Source organism: Corapipo altera, unplaced genomic scaffold (assembly GCF_003945725.1).
Source record: "Corapipo altera isolate COAL_440 unplaced genomic scaffold, ASM394572v1 70, whole genome shotgun sequence".
Taxonomy (NCBI): domain Eukaryota; kingdom Metazoa; phylum Chordata; class Aves; order Passeriformes; family Pipridae; genus Corapipo; species Corapipo altera.
In genome coordinates, this window is record NW_020884911.1 from 4,306,316 (window position 1) to 4,329,747 (window position 23,432).

Sequence of the window (23,432 nt, forward strand, 5' to 3'; positions counted from 1 at the left end):
CTTCTGGGGCATTTCGCGGCGGTGCCGCAGCCCCGCCGAGGGGGGATATGGATCCGGCATTCCCAGCTCCTCCCTGCCGTCCTTCTTCTGCCCTCCTGAGAGAGCCGGGAGGGCTGCCCGGGCGGGCCGGACCCCGCTGGGGGTCAGGCGGTCTGTGCGCTCCGGCGGTGCCGGTGCCGGGAGGTGGCGCCGCGGTGCCGCCGGCGCTGCCCTGGGCGCGGGGGAACCTCGGGGGCCGAGCCTGGCGGGGCGGGAGGAGGAGGAGGAGGAGCGGCACGGAGGGAGGGAGGGAGGGAGCGGATCGGGCAGCGCGGCGGCTCCGTGCCCTGCGTGCGTGCGCGTGTGTGCGAGGAGCGGGCGGGCGGTATAGACAGGATATATAGAGGATGTGCCGCCGCATGGCTCGCCCCGGCCGCCGCCGCCGCGCCAGCTCCTTGGGCGAGCGCCAGTGAAGCGTCGTCTCGCCCTCGCCGGCCGGGCAGCGCCTCCCTGCCCGCTCCAGGCGCTCCCTGCCGGCCTCGCTCCCGGGTTTCCGGCGTCCCTCCCGAAGCGGCCGCGCCGCGGGCGAGCGGCGCGTCCATGCGGGGCCGATGGCCGGGGCTCAGCCTGGGGTGCACGCCCTGCAGCTCAAACCCGTCTGCGTCTCCGACACCCTCAAGAAAGGCGTCAAATTCGTCAAGTGGGACGATGTGAGTACCACCCCCCTCTCCCTTAGCCCGCTTCCCGCGGCAGGGGCACGGCTGTAATCCATCCGTAATGGGGCTCCGGGTCCACGTGTTGGCCCTGCCCGCTGCGGGAGGGCAGGTGCGGGACCCCGGGGACGGGCGATGGGTGTCCCCGTCCGGGACCGGCGGCCGAAGGCCGGGCAAACTTTCTCCGAAGGCTCCCCGGTCTGCTTTCACTTGGCCGGTGCGAGCCGTGTTGTGCTGCCTCCTTCAGCGAGCGCCTGCCTCTCCCGCCTCCCGTGTTTCAGTGTGTGCATGTTGCCACCTCTGTCCTCGTAACAGAGTTGTTTCAACCTGTTCTTTCGTCTCCGTCTCCCAGCCTCTCCTCTTCTTTCTGGCTCCTGTCCTCGTCTCTCTCTGGTGGGGTTGTCAAGCCCTTGGATGCGTTCTCCCAGGGCTCACAGTTTTGGTACCCTCGTTCATCTTCCCCTCTCCTTTCTTGCCTCAAAATCATCTGCTTTACCTTTACCACTTGCTGCTTCCCAAGCCTTTACACTTGCCTTGCCTCACACAGGGAAGGAGTGTGATTTCCACTTCACCTTCGGTAGCACAGCTGTTCAGCAGCTGGAATTTCCTTTCTCGCGTGCCGACTCTGCCCGGGACAGTTTCAGAGAGAGGGAACTTTATTTAGTTTTCCTTTCCCCAAAGCCCGTTGTGTCCTCTGCTAGCCTTGCTCCTGCCGTACAGCATCGGGTGGTCGTGTCTCAGCTGTGCACGGAGGAGCAGGTGCCCCAAAAGGTCTGTCTGAAGACAGAGGGGCAACGTGAGGCTCGAACTGTGGAAGAGAAATGGTTGGGAAGGAAGGCAGGCAGTCTGAACATCAAAATTGTTGAGGATGACTCGTTTTGAGCGCTCTTATATTTTTGCTGCGACTTTGGGTGTGCTGAAAACATCCACAGCAACAGCTGGAGGGGCAACAGAGAGGGAGAAGGAGCAGTTCATGTGTAACTACTGTTCTTGTTACATATTGCTATTTTGCCATTGCTTTCAGCCTGTCCAGCAGCCAAATGTGTAAGCCTGACCCCTATAAACCTGTGATAAACGCTCTCAAGGAGAGAGAGAGAGAACATAAGAAGCCGAACTTGCTGTGTGAAATTTTATTTACAGTAATAAGCAAACACAGCTTTAATAGGCTCGGCAAACTGACCTTGTCCACGGTAGTAAACATTGGCTTGATACAGGTTATTTATGTTCAGGAACTAAGCCTGAATGACTTGCCTGGGAAAATGTTTTCTTGCAGTTGACATTTTCCTTAGGATAGGAAAAGGCAGCGCAACCTCAGCCTTGTCACTGCAGTTATTGTTTTATTTTTGGTAAGCTACCAAGAAACTTCCACAGGTCTATGCAGAGGTCAAGTGATTGAAATCTCCAGACTGAAAGTCCAAGCTATCAGGCAGCAGTTTAAATTACTAGTTCAAGTGCTGTTTCTATGTATTGTACATGTAGAATCAGGAGGAGGTGTTCTCCATGCACAGTGGATGTTCAGTGGCTGTCCTGTCTGCTATGGACTAAAGCAGAAAAAAGATTGAAAACTGTAAACCTGAAGGGTACAGTAATAAAATATAGCTAAACTCTAGCAAAAGGTGTGCATTTCAGGCTAAAGGTGTTACTCAGGGATACACAGGTGTCACCTGGAAAGTGTGACTGAGGTGAGAGTCCTGTTGTGTTCAGTGAGTGCTTTTGCTGGCAATCTTGTGAAAGTTGATGCGTATTGAGCTACACTCTTGCGAAGAATTCTGGCATTAACTCGTGGTTGTCTGTGCATTGTGTGTATATCTGCACATTTCTCACCCCTCAGCCTCTGTGTCTTGCCCACAGTGTTTCTTCTCAGCAGTGGAAGCCCCACAAAATCCAAGATTTCAAGGAAAGTGTGTCCCTTTGCTACGCTGACCATAAAAAAAATCTTCACGCAAACGCATGGTAGATGACTTTGCAAAGTATTTGCTATTGAGCAGCCAGTAGCCAACTTCAGAGCCTTTGTTTTCTAGGAAATTATTCTGCTTGAGGGTTTTAAAAAATGATTATTAATGTGACCCTCTGTGGTGTGTCATGTAAACAGGCACCACAACCTCACCAGTGAAACAATGGGCTCTAACGAGGAACAGTGAACTACAACATGGAACAGTAAAACAGGATTGACCATAAGGAGTATTTGGGCTCTGCTGTGCTCCCAGGATTGCTCAGAAAAGCCAACCTCACATGCTGATGTTTGTTATGCACCCTTTTCCTTTTCCTGGGGGACTGAGAGCAGGAGTTGAGTTCTTCCATGTGCACTGGGGCAGCATTTGGTCCTCTCAAGGCATGTCCTTGTAGTTCCCTTCCCTACTGCTTTGGGTTGCAGTTTAAAGATGGTCCTATTGACTTGCCTTTGTGTTTCCTGAAGCCAAAATGTTGTTTGTGAATTCTTATGACTTGCACCAACTTTCAGCCCAAAGCAAAATTTTTCCAGCTGAGTTCTAAACCACTGGAAAGCAACGGCCTTTTTAAATGGGAATGCCGGGAGGATTTAAAGCAGAGCATGAGAGGCGTGTAAGGAATTTCATGGTGTCTGGAGTAATGGTTGTTAAAGAATGTACTTGCCAGCTTTGAGAAGGATGCTGTACTGTGCAGAACAGTGACAAAAGCTGGAGTGACAGAGACTTTAAAACCAACCCCCACATTGGTATCCCACCCTGAGCCTCTGTGCCTGATCAGGAACTCTGAAGCACTAATAGGTGTGGTACTGATGGTTTGATGGACTCCCCCTCTGAGGTACAGCAGTGGAGTTTGCTGCATGTCACACATGAACCTCAGCACTGTGATGGTGATCCAGCTGGAGAGAGAAATGCCCGGCCTGAGCTTTGCTGAGAGGAGAGGAGGAGGTTATGTCAGCCCCTCAAGATCACATACAAGCAAGTGGAAAGCTTAAAATTCCATTTCCTTTGCAAACCACCTTCAGTTGTATGAGCAATAGGATCAATTAAAAATTTCTGGCTTTGCAAGAGAAGTCCCTCTTTTGTGCCTCAGGATTGGATGTGGTATTGCTCACACCACCCAGTGCCTAATACACTCTAATACACAAATTCCATTAGGGATCAGGGTATAAAGCACTAAAGTCAAACAGATTATTGTTGTCTGGTAACTTTGCCTTTCCTCATGCTGTTCCTGTTTTATTCTGTAACAGTATTACAGGTTGGTAAACATATTTTAGAAAGAACTCTTACTCTTGACGTGGAGTTTGGCTTCCCAAGGCACTGAGCAGGAATAGCTGATGTTGGAACAGGTGAAGGATGAATGTGGCTGGTTGCTTAGGTGGCTTTTTTGTGGATGTATCCACCTGTGTGCCTGGTTCCAGATGGTTGGTTGGCTGAACACTCGCTTCTACAGATCATATTTCTTCAGCTGGACCTCTACAGCTGCTTCTCCCTTAGTGTGGGTAGAGACTGAGCCCTTAACTCCTGCTCTGGCTTTGAACAGATGTGCTCATGTTCCTAGAGAGAGGGAAGGCTTCAGGAAGAACTGACCTGCTCCCCTCTGCTGTAGTGATACCCAGGTTGTAATAGCTCTTCCTGATGAGAGCTTTACAGCAGTTTAATAAATAAATAAAAAGGTGGCAATTAAATCCATGGGTGAAGCTTTTTGGGTAGGTGATTAAGCTTAATGTAGCAGAATGTGTTGATAGTGGAGTGGTGAATCCTGAGTATAAAGAGTGACTTCACTCAGGACTGATCTGACTTCTGAAGGGCTGAAACCTGCCTTGACTGACTTCTCTCCCTGTTTTTCTCTGACCTGTCGTGGGAACAAGGTGGGCATAAGAGAGTGAGCAAATATCTCACCAGCCAGAGCAGAGCTGATGTTTTCGAAGAGCAGCAGTTGGCCCACTGTAGCAAGTGAACGGGATGGGGCATATTCAGAAATAGATTTGTTTTCATTTCCTGCTTAAAGGCTCCCTTATCTTCCCCAGTGATAATGGGTACTCTGCATAAACACTTCGCCGGCTCTCTGTGTGGCTCACACTATCGCTTGCAAGTTAAGTGTACTGGTGAGGGAATGTAACTACCCAAATTGAGGGCCATCACTCCAGTTTTCTAGCCATACATTTTTTCTCCCCAACTTTGGATTACTGAAGGATAGGTAGGATTGCTTAGTGGCTGCAGCACTTGCTCAGTGAGCAGCAAAAACAAACCCGGGTCTTTTAAGTTCTCTTTTAATGCCTTTCTCTTGGAGCACTTTATCTTAACAAAGCATTTTTGAGCTCAGATGGTGAATGTTATGTTTGCAGCCTTCTTTATTTGTTTAAAGTCTTCGAGAAGATTACCAGGAGCACGAGATACATCCCCTTTTAACCTTAGAAGTAAATGTAACATCAGAATATCGTTATTATAGATAAGCTGGGATGAAACAAATAAACAACCTGGGAGTTTTGAGAAGTTATTTTAAGATCTTGATGCTGAAGTGTCTTTTTCTCTTGCCTTTTTGTGTTTGTTTTTAAACTCTGCACAAGCCTGTCACCCCAGTACATTAGTGAGGCCATGAAAAATGAGCAGCCATTGTTCTGTGTGTATAAAAGTAAAACAATAAGCTGAAGAGAGTTTATTTTTTTTTCTGTTTTCAGTCTGGAGGGAAGACGTTAGCCCTAAGTTCTAATGTTTTTGCTGGCTCTTTGTTGCTAATCTTCATGTAGTCAACAAATATCAGCTCTGCGCTGTATAGAAATACTTTAAAGGACAAGAAGTTGTGGTTTTGGTCTTTTGCAACATAGGAGAAGAGATGGAGATAAAATTTTTAACAGTTAACATATATCAAAGGGGAAAGCCCTAACTTAACTCAATTAGCAAGCTCTTTATCACTCTAGTGTGGGGGGAATAAATTTGAGAATGAGATGCCTGTCTGGGAAGATCTGGTGGAGTCCTTACATATTTAAATCATAGATAACATCTGTTATTGTAGCATCAGAGCTCTTTGGAGTGTTGGTGGATAGTAGGGAAAGTGAAAGCCAGAAAACAACTCCTAAATAAATGAGGCTTCTTTGTGAAAGAATTATTCCCAGAATAACTGGGAATTTGGATTGTGCACTGGATGCTTTCTTCAGTGTTTGAATGCTCAAGACTTTTTTTCTTTTTTTAACAAAAACTGTAGTTAAATACTTAACAAATAGTTAACTAATCACTATGGAGTCTTTTATCTATTATAAAGGTAAATGCTTCATAAGCACTTTTGAATTTATTTTCACAGGCCCACTAGATGACAAAATGTGTTCCCAGTTGTGCTGTTGTAGGTCCAAAAAAAGAGACCAACATAAAAACCTACAAATTTTTAATCTACCATTAGATACCTTGGACCTAATTTCCAGCCTGCACAGCACCACACAGTCAGATGTTCAGGATGCCTCCCTAGTGACTTCAGATGAGTTTGGGCTCAGCATCTCTGGAAATTAGAAGATGAAATGTGGAAATTCAATTCCAGTATTCCCTCAAAATCAGAATGCAGCGTTTATGCTGGTGAACAGACTGACTTAAATGAAATTTTCTCAGCATCACACAAGAACTCTCTGGCTGAGAAAAAGAATCTTCCTGTTTGGCATTTGGCTACTTTTGTTCCAAAGTTCTCCCTTCATTCCTTTTTTCTGTGTACTTGGCAACATTTAAGGACTCCTGCAGACAAATCAAGACTACAGGCAGTGAGAGTATAATTAGCCCAAGAGTGGGGACATCTTGAGAAATGATTCGGGGTAGGACAGACTTCTGGGAAACAAATCCCACTCAGGGTGGCTCCTGTCAGCTTGCAGGACTTGGATCAGCATGTTGACTCGTGTCCTGTGGTGCCATCACCAAAGCTTCCCTAGGATTTAACCACTCTAACAGTGAAGAATATTTTCCTGCATGTTCCTGGTGAATGAGTGGGCTTTTATTTTATGAGTCTTGTAAGCTCAATTCCAGTTTCTTTTTTTTTTTTAATCCTGTTTCCAACTTCCACTCATTTCACTTTCTCCAGCATTTTCTTCTTGCAATCTGTTGCTTTGCATGCCAGGTTTGGTTCTTCTGCCCTCAGCAGGGGAGGACATCTTTACCCTTCCAGATGATTTCAGGAGTTCATGTGAGATGGGGGTTTTCTCCCTGTCACTGTAGCTCAGCTGTCAGCCTGAAGAACTTCATAATCCTGATTGTTTGGGTCATCCTGCTTAGTTCCAGTCTGAGTATGCCCAGTGTATTTTGGAATTTCCAGCTGATACATCTGCTACCTGTGTATGAACTGGAGTGTTGCTATTCCTTCTTCTCCACTTCCCCAAACCTGGAATCCCCTGGATCTGTTGGGTGTCAAGAGAGCTCCATTTCGGGACTGTCCCCACACTTGCTCAACCACAGTTCCCTTTACCCAAGTGAAAGAAATGCTGAAGAACATTTTGCCTCTGCCAGAAACAATTTGTGTTTCTTAGCTTTGTGGTTGGAAAGCAGCTTGGCAGAAATTCTCCAGCAGAAGATTCAAGCAAATGAAGTCACTGGTGTGTGTCAAAGTTCTCAGGTTATATTTGGGGATGTTCAATGTCTCTGGAAACCTGAGGCAAGCCCAGGAAACAACAGCCTGGCTAAAGGCAGTGTCATGACCCCCCCCCTCTGTTGTAACAGCTGAAGTAGCATTAAAATATTAAAAATAAAAGTATTAAAAGGGAGGTGGCACTTCTTGTTTGCTGATGTTGGATGTAGTCTGGGGGACCCACACTAAAAATCAGGCCTTGAAACAGTTACCTGCGGGTACTTAATTATGGATTTGTCCATTGATCTTCTGTGCCTGCTTGGTAAGGATCCCAAAGTTCTCCGTGGCATTTTGTGGGCATAAATTTGAAGGCTTTTTGTTTAAAAGTATAAAGCAAAGAATATTGCTAATGCAGGACCTGAGGTTGCACAGCCAATTAGGAGGCAACCTAATGGAATAAGTATAGAACAGCCACATTACTCATTTGAGGCTGTGGAATTGGAGGAAAGTAGAGAATTGGCCCTAAGTCAACAAATAAAATGGTGGAATTAAAAGCCCTTCAGGAAAATTATTCACTTAAGTTTAGACCCAGTGTGATGTGCAGCACACTGGGACTGCCAGGCCACCCTGTCCTTCCAGGAATTTGCAGCAGGAAGCTCTTGGAAACTGAGCCACTGCTCGGCACAGGGACCCATGGGTGGCTCTTACAAAGCCTCATAACCCACAGTCATTTACACCAGTGGCTGGGACACCCTTTCTCCTTTTCCTCTTCCCTTTCTGGTCACAACTGGTTTTTGCCTTGGTCTTCTCCTGAGCCTTCTTTTTTTTTTTATGTACTTGGAAGTGTCCCAAGAATCTGGGGTTCCTACCCAAAGGGCTGCTTTGCTTGCTGTGGACAATGCTGAGGAATGTAAGAGCTATACCCCTACTACACACTGAAATTTAATTTTAGAGATGTACAACACTGACATTTTGGTCTCTTGTTCTGGATCTGAGTGGGTCAGCAAAGGCACAAATGTCTGCTCCTGGTTTGCTTGTCCATGAAGTTTTGTTTGCTGTTTTTCTTTCCTTCCTCTCTGTTGTGTCCTTCCCTTTACCTGCTTCTTCAGAGCTGTGCGTGGTTGGTCAGGCTGCTCAGGAGAGTTAGGAGGGCAGATCTTTGGGTGAGAAAATTGAATTAATGGCCCTCAGAACACTCCTGTGAATGACTGCAGGCATCTTATGGGTCGTAAACCACTTATAGTATAGCAGTGTTTGTAAATAAACGAACCAGACAATTGTTAGTTGAAACGAGTTTCTATTTCAGAGCCTTGAACTGCTGCTCTTCTCGACTGTGTGCTGCAAAAAGGGGTTTTCATGTAGCTTTTTGATTGCTGCTGCCTTTGCAAGCCCTGATTGCAGAGTAGGATAAAAGCAACGGAGCTGTTCCAGGTGACAAAGGACTCTGTTAATGTGGAGTGAGGAAAAGGACTTTCAGAGCTGACTCAAAGAAAGTTTATTTCCATTTCTCTACACCCAGAACACTGTGGTATTTGGTAGCACAGACTTAAAACAGTTCTAGTTAGATTGTAGAATACATAAAACATTCAGAATGTAAAAACCATTCCGTTAATTGTGCTGTGCCCAATGTCAGAGTGGTACAGTTAATTTAAAAATAAAACCCCACAACCAAACAACTTCCTGGGGCAGAGAATCTTAGATATCCAAGGTTCATCATTATCCCTGTCATGATAAGGTTTCCCTTGTGTCACCTGATGGATACTGAAAGCTCTTTCCCCTCATCCTCTGCTTTTTTGAGTCTGATTTCAGTCCATGTTTTACAACCCCCACCTACAAAAGTATTGCTTTGATAGCTCAGGCAAACCCAAACACCTTTGGGTTAAAGCAACTGGTTTGAAATGATTAACCAGCCGAATTGGTTAATCCTGGAGATAATTGCTTTGCTCCCCTCTGCTTCCCATCACTTCTCTTTCCCTCTGAAGTTGCACATATCTCATCCAAAGGGAGAAGGGCATGTAGGCTTTATCTTTGCTCATTTTAAATTATTTGCACACAGGCTGCACGAAATAAGCTAAAAAAGGAGAGTTATATTTCCAGAGCAGTTTGTTTTTTTTTAAGTGGCACAGGTCTGAGAACCCTTTTGTAACTGCTTGTGGGTCCACTCAATGTCCCTTCAGGGCCTGGTATATTTTAAAAATAAATTTGCCTGCTGTATCAAACAATTCCCAACTTTCAGGTGTGCAAGAGGTAGAAACTACGGAAAAATGGGGGGAAAAAGAGATTCTACAGGTTCTGATTGTCTTCTTGTATCAGAAATGGCACTTGCAGAAGTTGGGGTTTATTTATTTATGATAACGTCACTTCGATCGACTCTATTTGCACTTAAAAAAACCCCTCCATGCTCAAATATGTTTGATTTAAATTTGAACCTATTAGAGCCCACTTTTTTTTCCCCTCAAAGGAATATATTTGCCTCACATATTAATGCTTTGGGAATAGGTGAAGGCTAAAGCTGTAAAACACCTGTAACACTTGAACAGAAATATAAATCCCTTTTGAGGAGGAGCTGTATGTTTAGCCTGGGTTTGTGGGGAGCTGAGCTAAGCTGAGGCAATTTTTCTGCCTGCTTGCCTTTCTTCTCCTTCCTATGCTCCCTCCAGAACTTCTAAATCGAGTTTGGCACATGGGTAGAGGTCTCTAGACAGCAGTGTCTTTGCAGATGTCATGAAAAATGGAAGAGGAGAGAGACCAGGCTGCAGTGGTGTCAATTATTGTCAGACACCAGAGAATCCCAGGGGTGAGGGATGGGATGAACTCCCACCTGTGGAAAAGGCTTTGGTTGGAGCCTGAATCTCTAGAGTCAGGTACCTGCTGTCAGTCAGAAGCCATAAATATGGAGGTAACAAGGCTGCCTCTCTCAGAGTGCTTAGAAATGTGCCTGGTTTTAAATGGCCTGAGCTCTGGATGTTACCAGACTAGACAAATGTTTAACTGATGAAGTGGAACATATATATATATATATATATATATATATATGCTCCCACTACTAGAACTTTCATAGCTTGGCTATATAAACAATAAAAATATGAATGGGAAGTAATTGATAAAAATCTTAGTGTACCAAATGCTGTTTCAGGTTTTCTAGGCCAATTCAGTCTTTGTAAAATTAATTCTGTAGGCATTTATCTTGTGTGGGTACCTGAAGGTGAAGTTGTCTCAAGGTGGGCAGTGGATCCCTGATGACTGGAGTGCTCTGCTGTGTGGGCTGCAGTTTGACAGTCAGTGTGTTGTGCCTGTTCAACTTCATCTGCTTCCAGCTTTTCTGGATTAACTCCATGTGCTGACAAGTCTGGAGTTCAGTGCTGCCTTCACAGTAACGGAGAGGTGTTATGTCTGAAAAATGGAGACGAGGCAGGTGATACTGAATTCTTTCAGGGACGTTTGCTAGTGATCCTGAATCCCTTCAGGGTGATTTCTGGATGCTGCAATTCATTACCAAGGGTGGCAGAGCAGCCTGTGCATAATTATGTGTTCTGTGTGCTGACATGGATTTCCTGTTTGTCCTTTTTCCTTCCAGGACTCCACTGTTGTGACTCCAATTATTCTCAGAACAGACCCACAAGGATTTTTCTTTTACTGGACAGATCAAAATAAGGTAAGAGAAAAGCTTCCAGCTCCAGAATGGTTCTTCCTTTCGTGTTGTAGTGTGATGGGCAGGAATCAGGAGGCTGGCACAAGCATTGCATCAGCACACCTTCCTCTCAGGAGCAAATACAACGAGCCTGTGCCTCATCCCTGGTGCACAAATCTTGGAGAGATGGATGGAAGAGTTGGTCGCTTCCAGCCATGTCAGTGATCTGATGTCCAGTGAGGTGTGTAATTGTCCTTGGAAGGGACAAGGATGTGCCTGTGATGCTGCTGTGGTTTCTCTTGCCTTCTGTACACTGAGGATTTGGTCTGTGGTGCGTGGCAGGCCTGGAGTTCCCAGAGGCCACAGCTCCCTTTGGATTCTTCCTCCTCGGTGGCCACGTGCTCCCCGGCCGTGCCTGGTGGGCCACGTCACCGAGTTCTCACTAATCCTCATTGGACACTTTCTTTCAAAAACATTCCGGTGTGCTGAGGTCGCTGGGCTGGCTGGGGAACTGTTGGGAAAGCTCATGGCCTGATTCATCCCTGCATTGCTCCACTGGGACATCCCTGTCACCCCTTGGAATCGGCACTGTCGTGATTCCAGCCGGTGGAGGCCGTGCCACGGTGAAAGAGCTCAGTACCCTGAGTTGGGGGCAGTTTGTGCCATACACCATATCAGATATAAAAGAGTAAACTATCGTTGCAATCATGAAGCAAAACACTGTATCAAAGCTGGGAATGAGTTCCTCCTTTTTTTACAGGTGAATTTTGAAGTACTTACCAAGTGCTTCTACTTGGCTCCTCGTTGAAAATGGTGTTAGAACTTGGTGGTGAGCTCTGAGCTTTGGCCTGGTGAGGAGCATCTGCCAAAATGGAGCTTCTGGCTCCAGAAACCTGGTTTGCCAGTTGGGGAGCTGTTTTTCTCAGGAATTCCTGTTGATTTTAAGTTTAGATACCAGGGCAAAAATAGCTTGAGGAGGTAGCACCCATGAAACGTGCAGGCTGAACAGGCCATTTGCTGCTGCATTAAATCATGTTTATCTTCCCATGTTTGCTTTTTAGAGGAGATGGAGCTCGGTTTGGAGTCAGTGTATTTGGGAATCCTCTCATGGGTTGTGTACAGTTGTGTTAGTACAGATCCTGCCTTTGCCTGTGCTTGTGCAGGGCTGTGGTGTGTGATGGGGGGTTCATCTCTTGGCAGTCCCAGAGCTGTTAAATTGCTGCCCTCAGAAGCTGAAGGCTGGGACTGATTCACACTGTGGCTGTGCCAGGACACAGAGCAGGTCTCCGGTGTGTTCCTTCCCTTGCATAAACTGATTGTATGAGCTGAAAAATAACCACGAACTTTGTAATAATAAGTGGAAACCCAGAGTTGATTGGAGAGTTTATTTCACTTTTAATATGTTTGGCACTAAGACCTCCTTCAATTTCCTACTGTTGTCTGTAAAAACAATGTCTTGAAGCAGTTCTGTGAAGGATAGCTATTTATAGAATTGTTGTTCTCGTATTCATGAAAAAATGTATTTATAATGCTCAGGGCATTTTTTTTTTTTAAAGGTTGGGTGTTTGTACAAGAGGACTAAGTGTCAGTTTGATTTTTCAGCTTGCAAATCAAGCCTCTGTAAGGAGCAATGAGAGGGATTTTTTTCTGGTTAATAATTCATGACAACTAGGTGAAGCTTGTTTCTGAACACCATCCCAGCAGTGTCTGTTTAAAGAGAGTAAATTTATATCCATTGGGGTGCTGATGGTGCACAGACCAGGAAGGAAATGCCATTTTCTCCTTTTACAGAGCATGGTTGGGTTCATGTTTATTGTGAAGTTGCAAACATATGAATAAAGGAGGCTATATAGGAAATTCTCTTTAATTTCCTTCTCTTTGTGTGGAGTGATCCTGTGGTGATAGTGGAACTATGTGAAGAAATGCCAGGACAATGCAGCCTCTGTGTGATCACTTTCTCTTCTTTCCCCACGTTGTTATTCTTTTAAGCAATTGCTTTTGTCATGAAATCCTATTATTTTCCGTGCCTGGAAAGACAGGCCTTGCTAAACCAAGTGATGAACTGGGAGGAGGTGCCTGCCAGCTTCCTGGAGCAGACATGTTTTCCTGGGAGCTGACTCCAAGCAGGTGTGGAAGTGAGGCAGGAGGAGCAGTTGTCTTTGTAGCCCTTTGTGTGTCCTGGCTGCCAGAGCCTGTGCAGAGCAGTAAATCACTGCCTGGATAATGGCATGGTGTTTAAATCAAAAATCTGGCTCCTTTAGTTGCTGTTGCCTTATCACTGGGAGGGAAAAACAAAACAAACAAAAAAACCAGTCCCCTGTGCTGAATTTTTATTTAGCTTGAGGGGCTGGTGGTTGCAGCTCTGCAGCTTTTTGTGTCTTCTTGCCCGGTTGAGCTGCTTCTCGCATTTTCTTCTTCCCTTCCTTTCTGTTTCTTCTCTGTTGCAGAGAAAGGAGAATAACCTGTAGTGTGTGCTGTCTAGCAGTGGGTCTGGACAGCCTTTTAGATTTTTTTTTTTTGTGCAACCAGAGCTCAAAATTCCTGGTAAAGTCGTTGTCCCTGACCCCACCTTGGAGTTCTCCGTGAGTTGCCTGCAGGGTTTGTGCCCCAGTTGGTGAACCTGGATAATGCTGTAGTTGAGCAGATGAGGGTCAGAAAGGCTGCTGAGAGTCATCCTTAAACCCAAGAAGTTTTACAGACGTGACCAGTGTGAACTCCTAACTTGCTGTCCCCTGTAGCTTTCTGACAAATAAGTTAGTGGTATTTTCCTAGTTTGCTGCAGAGCCACGTTCTCCTGATGAACCATCTCAGGTGTGCAGTTGTAGCCCCATGGAGACTTTCCCACCCACCCCACCCATGGAAGATGGTGAAGGTGGCAGTGCTTGTGTGATGGTCTGATCAGCACGTCCATTTGAGCTCTGATCTTGCAGTTTGGTAACAGGAACGTGGCATCCTGCCTCTGGAAATGCTTGCTGTACCTGTGCATATTTAAGCATATATTGCTGTCATCAGTCAAGGTAATCCTCCAAAATCAAGTCATACGTGGCATTTTGCTATTTCCTGATAACAGCAAGGAATTAAATGTGAACCATTTTGTTTTAGGCAGATGGCAGGACAGCTTTTTGATGTTAATTGTATTTTTCGGTATGAAATTCTTTTGTTACTGAAGATTCTGGAATATTTTCTTCATCTGTATTGCAGAGTGCTGGCTGATTTCGTATTATTACTTGAATGATTCTCAACATGGGTTTTAAAAAAGCAAATTAATGTGACAAGCAAATGTCTGTTACTTATCTTATTGTTTTGGTAATGCTTCTTAACTATAGCAAATCCAGACAATATTCATTGTGTTGTCATATTTTTGTGACCTGACTAGAACATATCTCAATTCCTTGCTACTTTTTTTTTTTTTTTTAATAAAATCCCATTTCTTCCATTTGTTGTTATTCTGGTCATGAGCACTGAAGAAGGATAAATCCAAACCTGATGAGGTGAAGGAAAAGTCTGCTGGAGTAAAAGGGAGGGATAATCAAAGGCATTTCTCAGGAGATGAGCAGAGGCTGGAAGTGTTTGGCGTGTTTAGCCAAGCCAGCAAAGCAAGGCCAGAGAGATTGTGGTTTCTGGCTGTGGATAAATATATTAATGAATGCATAGGCAGACTAGAAGAAGAAATAGGTGTTGTCAGATGGTTTGTGCATTAACTTCCAGCTAAAGGATGCAAGATATTATGTTACACAATGAAAAGGATGTTAGGAGAAGACACTTAGTCATTAAGTCAGTGCAGTTCTGACACTACTCAAGAAAAGGAGGAAGGCAACTAATTGCTTTTATGATGGAGCCATTTAGGTTTTTAGAAGTCTGGGGTTGGTATAATATGCTGTCTTCTCGATCTCACTAGCACATACTGATTTCTCCCTCTTTATTTTAAAAGCTGGGCAGCTGCAGTGAGATGGCAGCATGGTAAAAACAGAGGCAGCAGGCCCAGCCTCTTTAGTAGTGGTGGTTCTGCAGTTCTCAAGGGAAAGAACAGGGGTAGTTTCTCCTGTTGGAGGAACAGGGCTGTTCTCATGTGTCAGCACTGCTGGCACTGACATGTTGTAGCTCAGCCACAGACTGTGGGGTTGCTTCAAGAGCCCACAGCAATAATCCTTGAGCTGGAGCTCTCTCATTCCATGAGGGTGTGTGAAGTGGTTCCTTATGATAAAAGACAAGAGGATTTCTCTGACCTGAAAGGTCCTCTCCCCTCTGGTGTCCTGAGGTTATCCTGAGTTCCTTTGGGCTGCAAAATCCAACCCAGACTGCAGAGGGAATGTGGGAAGTGGAACCCAAGGGCTGTTGGTGGGATTCTGGAGGAGTAGGTTTGGCTTCAGGGATTCCCCCAGTGTGTCAAGTCTGGGGCAATCCCACTGCCCTCCTCCAAATGGAAGAGGATGTGGCAGTTTTCCAGCTGCTGGGGATTTTGGCTGTTATGTAAGAGAGTTCTTTGGTGTCTGTTTTGAATCAGAGCTTTAAAACAATGGGGTCAGTATTTGTATTGCCTGATGGGTCAAAGATATTTACATTACATCTGCATATATGCTACACTATATTTGACAAGCATACAATAAAGGCTGAAGTTAATATTTCTGTATTTAACTTACGCCTAATAATATAGTGAGAATGGATTATTGAGTAGTACTAGGTTTCAAAATACCTGCTCCAAACCTCAACTGTTTGGCTTCATTTATTCCAGAGCAAGGTTACCCAGTCATGCATTTCGCTGCTGAAAACATCGAAGTGCATCATTAAACACGTATTCACATTTCTCTTTTTGGCGTGTGAAAGGGGAAAAAAACCAACCCTAAACCCTTTGAAAACCTGAGATTGTAAATGATGAAATGACAGAAAATAGCACATCTGTGTCCACAGAAAAGATGTGCAATGAAAAACTTACTCTTCATTCTTTTAGTGTCTTTAGCGTTTCAGCAGTCAATGTATTTCTGTTAATTCTCTTTGATAATGAATATTGGATGTGTGGGCCTCTCTGTCACATGTTTTTCCATATGAATGGATTTGCCTTTGCTTCAGCTGCAAAACACAGGAGTTGGAATGACTTGAGTCCATGCACTGGCACAGCAAATAATCTGGGTTTTGGAGTCCTCCTAATTCATGAATTTGAGGTGTAACGTTGGGAGCCACCATAGTGGCATTAGGAACCTGTTGTCCCTGGAATGCAAGGGAATTGTTTGAATAACAAAACTACCTGTAAATATTGACATCCAGAGTAGTGTGTCTGACACATTTCTAATGGGCAATGGAAGAGAATCTCTTCCAGGACACAACTTGCTGAGGGATTGTTGTGACCATCCGGCTGAGCTGTGCCGGAATGGAAAATTGGAAGTGAAATCCCAAAGGTGAGTTGTGCCAGTGCCTTTTCCAGGGAAGAACTACAGAGATGGCGTTTTGAAGGGACCAAAATCTCTAGCTCTGCAGACAATGCAATAGTGGAGTCAGCTTGGTCACTTGAAAGCTGCAGCTCATGGTTTATCCCAACCACAAATCAGCATGTGAGGGGAATAAAAGAAGACAGGGAAAAGTGGTGGGGAATTGCCACAGACAGTGAAAAATGGGAGGAAATATTTCGTGGAGGTCAGCTTCCCATCAGGCTGCTGATTTAAAGGAAATCTCCCAGCTTTCAAAACATGGAAATTGTTCAAGGCCCATTAGGGAAATGGTACTACATCAAACACAGAAGATCTCCAATAAGCATTTCCCACTGCTAAATACCTCCCTTATTGTGAGGGAGGCAGGAATAGAAAATGAGTTTTGGGTTTGATCCACAACAAAGGTCCAGTTTCTGATAGGAGGAAGCTGAGGAACTTCAGAAAGGGAGGATGACTCTGGAGTCAGCCAAATTTAGGTACTGTTGAATTCTTGGGCACAGAGAACAATCCTAACATTTTATGTCATGTGAGAACATTGTCCTTGCTGTTGAATTGAAAAGGAGCTGTGACTTTCCTACAAAGATGAGATTGTAGGTCACCTTTTGTTTAAATGGGCTGATACTTGGTCAGCTTTGGCTGTAAATGTTGAATGTTATGAAAAAAATTGGGAACTTGAGTTTTTCTGCAAGAGACCCTTGTGATCTGGCTGCTGGAGGCTTTTTAGTTGTTACAATTTCCAATTTAAATATCTCAGTGAAGAAAACTTGTTGCCAAGTCAACTGAGATCCGCTGAAGTGACTTCTATAGAGGGTGTCTGTGTTCGAGCTGAGCTTGTGGTAACCAGAGCCACTGGTGTGCAGTAAAACAGGCCTGCAAGTCTCTTTTCCTCCTTAATTAAAGTCTCTTGTGTTCATGCCTGCAGCCTGGACATAGATTTGGTTGAATGTGCAGCATCAGCTTTGCTGGCTGACCTATTATTAGCACAGTTCAAAAATTGGCTTCTAGGGTGTTGTCTTTCCTGGTGATTGGAAGGATAACGGATCTCTCAGCGTGCCCGTGTGATTGCCTTCCCTGCTGCAGCTCTGCCCCTTCAGACACTGCTCTGTAATGCTTCATATCCTGGCTGTTCAGGCTTATTTTGTCTGGGGTGATTTTTTTTCCCAGCTGTTTAAGAGATAGTGCACCAAAAATAATGATCTTTAAATAACATGTTCTATCTCCATACATGTGATCTTCCTGTGTGAACATACACTAGTAATCAGTAGTATGTGACAAATGTGTTTGGAATTTTTGTTTGCCTCTTTTTTTTTTAAGGAGTTGGAAAATAGTTCTTGACATACAAGTGACTGGCAGTAAATACCAGGTGTGTACCAATGCTTGCTTTACCTGCCTTAAGACTTTTTCCCATTAAAAATGTAGACTCGACCCTGCTTCCCTTTCCCGCCTACTCCTACAATTTTGGTGTTTTACACGCTCTGCACACTCCAGCTGGCATCAAACAGAGCAGAAATGCTAAAGCCCCTGGCCTGGATGTCCAGTGATAACAATGTGCTCTGTTCTGCAGCACTGGCTTCCTTTCTGGTTTGGGGTTAGTGTGTAAGGACGGAAGACACTCAGTAGGATCCTTTCCTAGGGAATGGTCTCTCAATCCCATCTTTGTTTCACTGACAGCTTTTATTATCTAATATAACCCAGAACTGGGAAAACACAGCAACAGCCTCATGCTACAAATCACAGGAGTTTTAGGCTCCCTCTGTGTGTATCTGGGTGGCTGTTATTTTTGAACAATTCCAACTGCACAGATAGTGTTTGGTTTGCCAGTCTCCTGCAAAGATTCCTCTGGCTTAGATGGTCTGTAAAACCCGCAGGCAGTCCCTGCCAGTGGTGTGTGTATTGTCCTGTCTGCCTTTCCCTTTGCCTGAGGTTTTGTGCAGCAGCTGTGCTACTGCAATTCTGAACTGCCTTTGGAGGGTGTCAAACCCCCCAAAAAAGAGGATTTCCTCTGGCTGTGCTTTGTGTGCATGTGCTGTCAGCAGCAAACCTCTTACCTTGCCTTTTCACAGTTAGGGCTCTCCACCAGGCAGGAAATGGGAATTCACCTTCATTGCTACTTCTAATTAATCTTTCTATGTAGGCAATTTACCAGTGTCACGTGACTCCTTGATGTCGTTTTCCACCTTTTCCTTGTTAACAAAACCCAATAATAGATGTGTGTTCTCCTCTCTGATACCCAGTTTGTGATGGTGGAGCTCTCCCAGTGTTGAGCTGTTCCTCACACGCTCCCTGAGGGAAGGAGTAGGGGCTGGCATGTGAGGATATAGATTTCCTGGGATATGAATGAAGGCAGAAGAGTAATTTCCAACATGTGGATTTTTAGTGTGAGGACTGAACCTGCTTTGAAGAGTGGTACATGGCTTTGTCCAAGACTTGCTCTGCACCATGAGAGAGGAACAGGCTGTGCTGTTGTACCAGAGCGCTGCCGGTGGCTGAAGAACAGATTTAAATCCTCGTCTCCAGGGCATGTCAGGCACTCACCGCCCAATTAACCCAGTACAATTGGGGGTGTATGTATAACACTGCTGTTTCAAGGCTGCACTTAGACATCAGAAGTGAAATTCTACTCCAGGGCCACATCCCAGAGAGCTCTTGTGCTGTCTGAGGCTGGGGATTACCGGAGCCTTCCCCTGATCCAAGGCCGGACACGGTGTGTCTGCCCAGCTTTGCTGTGCACACACCATCGGGCTGGGCTGGCACATCCCTGCCTGCTCCAGGTGTTGGACTCTGCCTCCAAGCTGGAGAAGTCCATGGGTTGTTCCCTGCTGTCCCACAGCTGCCCTGTGAGCTGTTGAAATGCTGTTTATTGAAAGGCAGCTCCCAGCAGAGCCTGGTGGATTCCATCCTGCATGGAGTGTAATGTGGTTGCTGGACAATATATCTCACTTAAGAGGACCATGGATAATTTGGACAGGTGGTTTACTACCCAGGGAGCTGGTTATCTCTGACTGATAAACAGCAGTAAGTGCTGCTTAAGGAGAGTCATAATAAAAATATTGATTAGCAGGGTGCAGCTGGCTGGTACCAAGTGTGATGCTCATTGAAGTCTTGTTAAAACAGTAATGAAATTCTAAAGGAAGCTTCTTTTTTTTATTCTAGCTGCTCTGGGTTTACTCAGGACACTTAAACATAAGGGCTTATTTAATAAAAAGTATTATGAAGTGGAACACTGATGCTTGGAAGTTAAGAGTGTGGCCAAAAAAACGTGCAGGAAGTGCCATTAGAGAATTCAGGTGATTGATCTTGGCACTTTCAACTTTGAGACTGGGAGAAATAAAAAACATTCTGTATTGAAGGCAACTTTTAGAACAATAGGGTATCTTACAAGTGAGGGCTTTATTTTGTAATTTCCCTGAAAATAAAGGGATAAGCAAAATAAAGATGGCTTTTCTGCTTTTAATCCAGACTTGCTTACTCAGTAGAAAAACAAGCATAAGACCATGTTTGTCCATGAAGAAAATCCTTCTAATGAAGGTAAGACTTAAGACTTGCTGCTTTTCCCTTTTACCACTGCAGTCTGTGTTGCTTTGGCACATCTTAAAGTCATCTGCCAGGCACTCCTGCCAGCCAGTCTTCCATAACCAGATCTCTCACCCTTCACTAACCCATGCTGTAATTAAAACTTCCCAAAGGCACGGAAGGGAAGCTGCCATCGTGTGTGTTGGGCAGCAGCAGGGCTGTCCCAAGGACAGGTGGAGTCTTAGAATTGTCATCCCCTTCTGAGCAGTCACAGACCACAGTAGAAGACCAGGCTGAATCATTAAACATCAGAAATGCTTCCCATGCCTGGGAAAATATCTGGTTATGATGCTTTGGGGATTTGAAGATGGGGTAAGTTTGCCTTTCAGCTCCCTGCTCAGGGCTGTTCCCCTGAAGTTGAGTTGTCCTTAGGTGCAAATCCAGGCTCTTTATCTAAAAAAAAAAAAAAAAGGCATTTCCTCAAAAGCAGTGTGATTAGTTATAATGATAAAGGGTCCATAATTCAGCTGATGAGTAGCTGGTGCTTGACAGCACAGAAAAATGCTTTAGCAGCAGTTTGGAGTGATGTGTGTCTGTCAGTGCCCTGTGAAAATGGCATTCAGAGGAACTCAGTAGGCAGCAGGTGCCAAGCCCATCACCACACTGCAGCTTGTGGCTTTGGGTGAATTACTTGTTGCAGACTGAGTTGGATTATTCACATAAAATGTTATCAGTAAGTGTCACAGTTTAAAATTGCCTCTGATAAATCCCTGGCTTTGCACTGTTCCCTTTTGCAGCCACGTGAAGACAAACCTCCAGGCATTTTTGCCACTGAAAAGTGCTGGGGAGAGGCTGTCAGAGATGCTGCAGTAGAACCCTGAGCATAATGATGTCATACATCTTAGATGGATGAGGTGAAAAACCTTCTCTCATTAGACTTGCATGCAGTATATTTTAAAATATGGAAGATCAGTTTGGAAAGTGGCCCTGCTTTGCTGCTGCCAGAAGTAGGTTTTCATCTGCTGACAACTCATAGCAGGAGCTTTTGCGTATCTGGGTGTTGCATATCCAGATTTAGATGCTTCTTTCACGTGTGTTGAACTTCCAATCAATATTTCTACTGAAATCAGGTACACAGGGAGGGGGTATAGGTAAGGGAAGGAAAGCTGGATGTCCAGGCAGCTGTTCTGACTTGCAGACTGAAATATTTGCACTCACCTCCACTGTTCCTGCATTTCACTGGGGAAAGTAATTCTGACTTTGCAGCCTTTGTGTAAAGGGAGAATTATCTACCCTTTTGTAGTTACAATGTGGAGGGGAAGTATCTTCACCGTTATCTTGGTCCTGTTGCAAAGCTGATCGTTGAAACAAGATCTCTTAATTGCTTGAAAATGCTTTTTCTCTGGCATTTCATAAAGCTCAGTGAAGCCTTTCTGTTCTGCATCCCCCTTTTCTTGGCCTTTACCTTGGTATTTGCAGGGGGTTCAGGCTCAAATTGTGATCCTTCATCTTATTGTTCCTCCTGCCTCAAATTCTGCTCCGCTACACAGCTCTGTCTTAGGTGATATCTGAGTTTCCTGGGCGTGTCCTGTGTCCTCCTGCCAAAGTTTGCTTGTGCTGAAGGATGGCTTTTGCCATTTCTTTTGGTTTTCTGGATGGACTGTGCCGAGCACACGGACTGTGCCACTGATACATTTGTGTTTTAGGTTAAAGCAGCTCTTCACAAACTGCCTTCAGAGCAGGTTTAAAATGTGACAGACTTGCGTGTGGTGGGACTGGCAACTCCAAACATAATTGTGTGTGACATGTCACTCTGTGTCACCTTTTGGGTTCTCAGGCACATGTATGATATTGTAGCTAAAGATGTGGGCTTGGAAATAACAATATAAGGCTCCTTACCAAGGCCATCCATCCAAATCCTTTGGATTTGTGCTGGTACTCAGTCATGGCCACTCAGCAGCTTCCCTGGATCTCTGCCAGGACGACGGCTAATGGAACAATCTTTTTATGATCTGTTTAGCTAAATGGCTCTAATAACGTGGGATATTAGAGTAACAGATGCTGTTGACCATCCTGCAGTAGATCAAAGTTTGGATATCCAGGAACTGTGCACTTCCTCTCAGAGCCCCGACTGTAATTTGGAGCTTCTCATCTGTTGCCGTGGCATTGGATTATCAGAGGGCTGAGGAGCAGGAGTGGTAATTCTAATGAACCAAGTCAAAAGTGCCAGGCTCAGCCCAGAGCCTGAAGAAGGGCTCTTTGGCACCAGCAGTGGCTCTGACTGGACTTGTTCTGTGAACTTTTGCTTCAGGAACAACCTACTTTGGTTTTCCTGTTGTGTGAAATAAGAGCATGACCAATCGAACGGAGATCACTCAGAGTCTGGGGAGAATTAAGCCCCAGTCCCACTCTGCCTGGTTCAAAAGAGGGATTTGGAGCACAGAGCTTTGACATCTCTGTCCCAGATTGGTGGCACTGAGCTGTTTCAGCCATTTATTAATTTTGTACATTGGAATTTAATCTACATGGTGGTGGCACCAACATGAGGATAATCTCTGAGTCACGAGGGTGTTATAAATTGACAGCAAATTCCCTGGAGACCGAAAAGATGCCAGTTAGATGGGCATGACTGAAAGAGTAGGATCTAGGGGAATAAAATCACTTCTCAGATATTGTAAAATCTGCTTTATCAGTATAATATCCCAGTGTCATTAATACATTATATAATTGGCTTGGCTTTGTTGGGAATATAGGCTGTTGGGTGGTCTGAACATTCATATATTTATATGATTATTTATGCTGTAAACGATTTACAGAATTAGCCTGAGACCATGGGAACAAGCTTTTATGAACCAATAAAATTACCTGCCAAAAAAATAGCATCATTTCAAGTGAGACTCAAGCTGAGAAGGCTACTGTTGTCCACCATTGCAGATCTAGTGGATAAAAGACACTGAAAAGTTGTCTGGGCACCAGAGGAGATACAACTACTTATAGCTCAGGCTCCCACCTGCCTGTTTTCCAGGTATGTGGGGGAGCTTTTCTTTCTTGACAGGGGGTCTTGTTTTAGGACTATTTACAAGGCAGAGGTTGAAATCCCTTGATTTCATACTTGCTTGTTTGTCTTTTTTTTTTTTTTAATTTATTTTTTCTTCCTTGATTCTATAGGTTGTATACAATGAAATAATTTAACTTGCACCATCAGACTCTTTACTTTCAGAGTAAGGAAGCTTCCTTACACCCAGTGGAATGTTTTTGGACATCTTGAATGTCATGTTTGACTTGAGTTATAGTCTTGTGGAATAGGAACAGACACTGGTATCTGCTTCCTGTCACGTAAGGAAGGATGAACAATTCTGGTTTAAATCCAAACGTGCTTGAATTTTGTTAAAGACAAATATTATGATGTTATTTGTCTACGCCTGTCCTTTTCCCTGCACTGATTAGTTGAGGTGAACATGGGGTACTTTAACCTGAATTTGCCTGAAGACACAGGCCATATTCTAATGTGGATTAATAAAGTTCTGTTCTGCTTACTTTGGAGATAAATCATATCTCCCATGTCAAGATGTGCCTGTTTTTTCCCCAGAGACTGTTAAAAGGAGATTTTTGAGTTTTAAATGTGCCACAAACATAGACCTGTGTGTGTGGGTTCTTTCTCCTCTTCGACTCCCAAGAAGTGAATCT

General features: G+C 44.7%; 1 protein-coding gene across 2 annotated transcripts in view; it reads left to right on the forward strand.

Moving 5' to 3' along the window:
- The first annotated feature begins 394 nt into the window (after positions 1-394).
- Positions 395-23,432, forward strand: part of PLCB1 (phospholipase C beta 1) — a 334,930-nt gene continuing 311,892 nt past the window's right edge. For both annotated transcript variants that reach the window (XM_027654013.1, XM_027654014.1), the window contains exons 1-2: positions 395-689; positions 10,756-10,833. In XM_027654013.1, the coding sequence (XP_027509814.1) occupies positions 591-689; positions 10,756-10,833 (177 nt within the window). In that variant the 5' untranslated portion in view covers positions 395-590. The remainder of the gene's footprint in view (positions 690-10,755; positions 10,834-23,432) is intronic.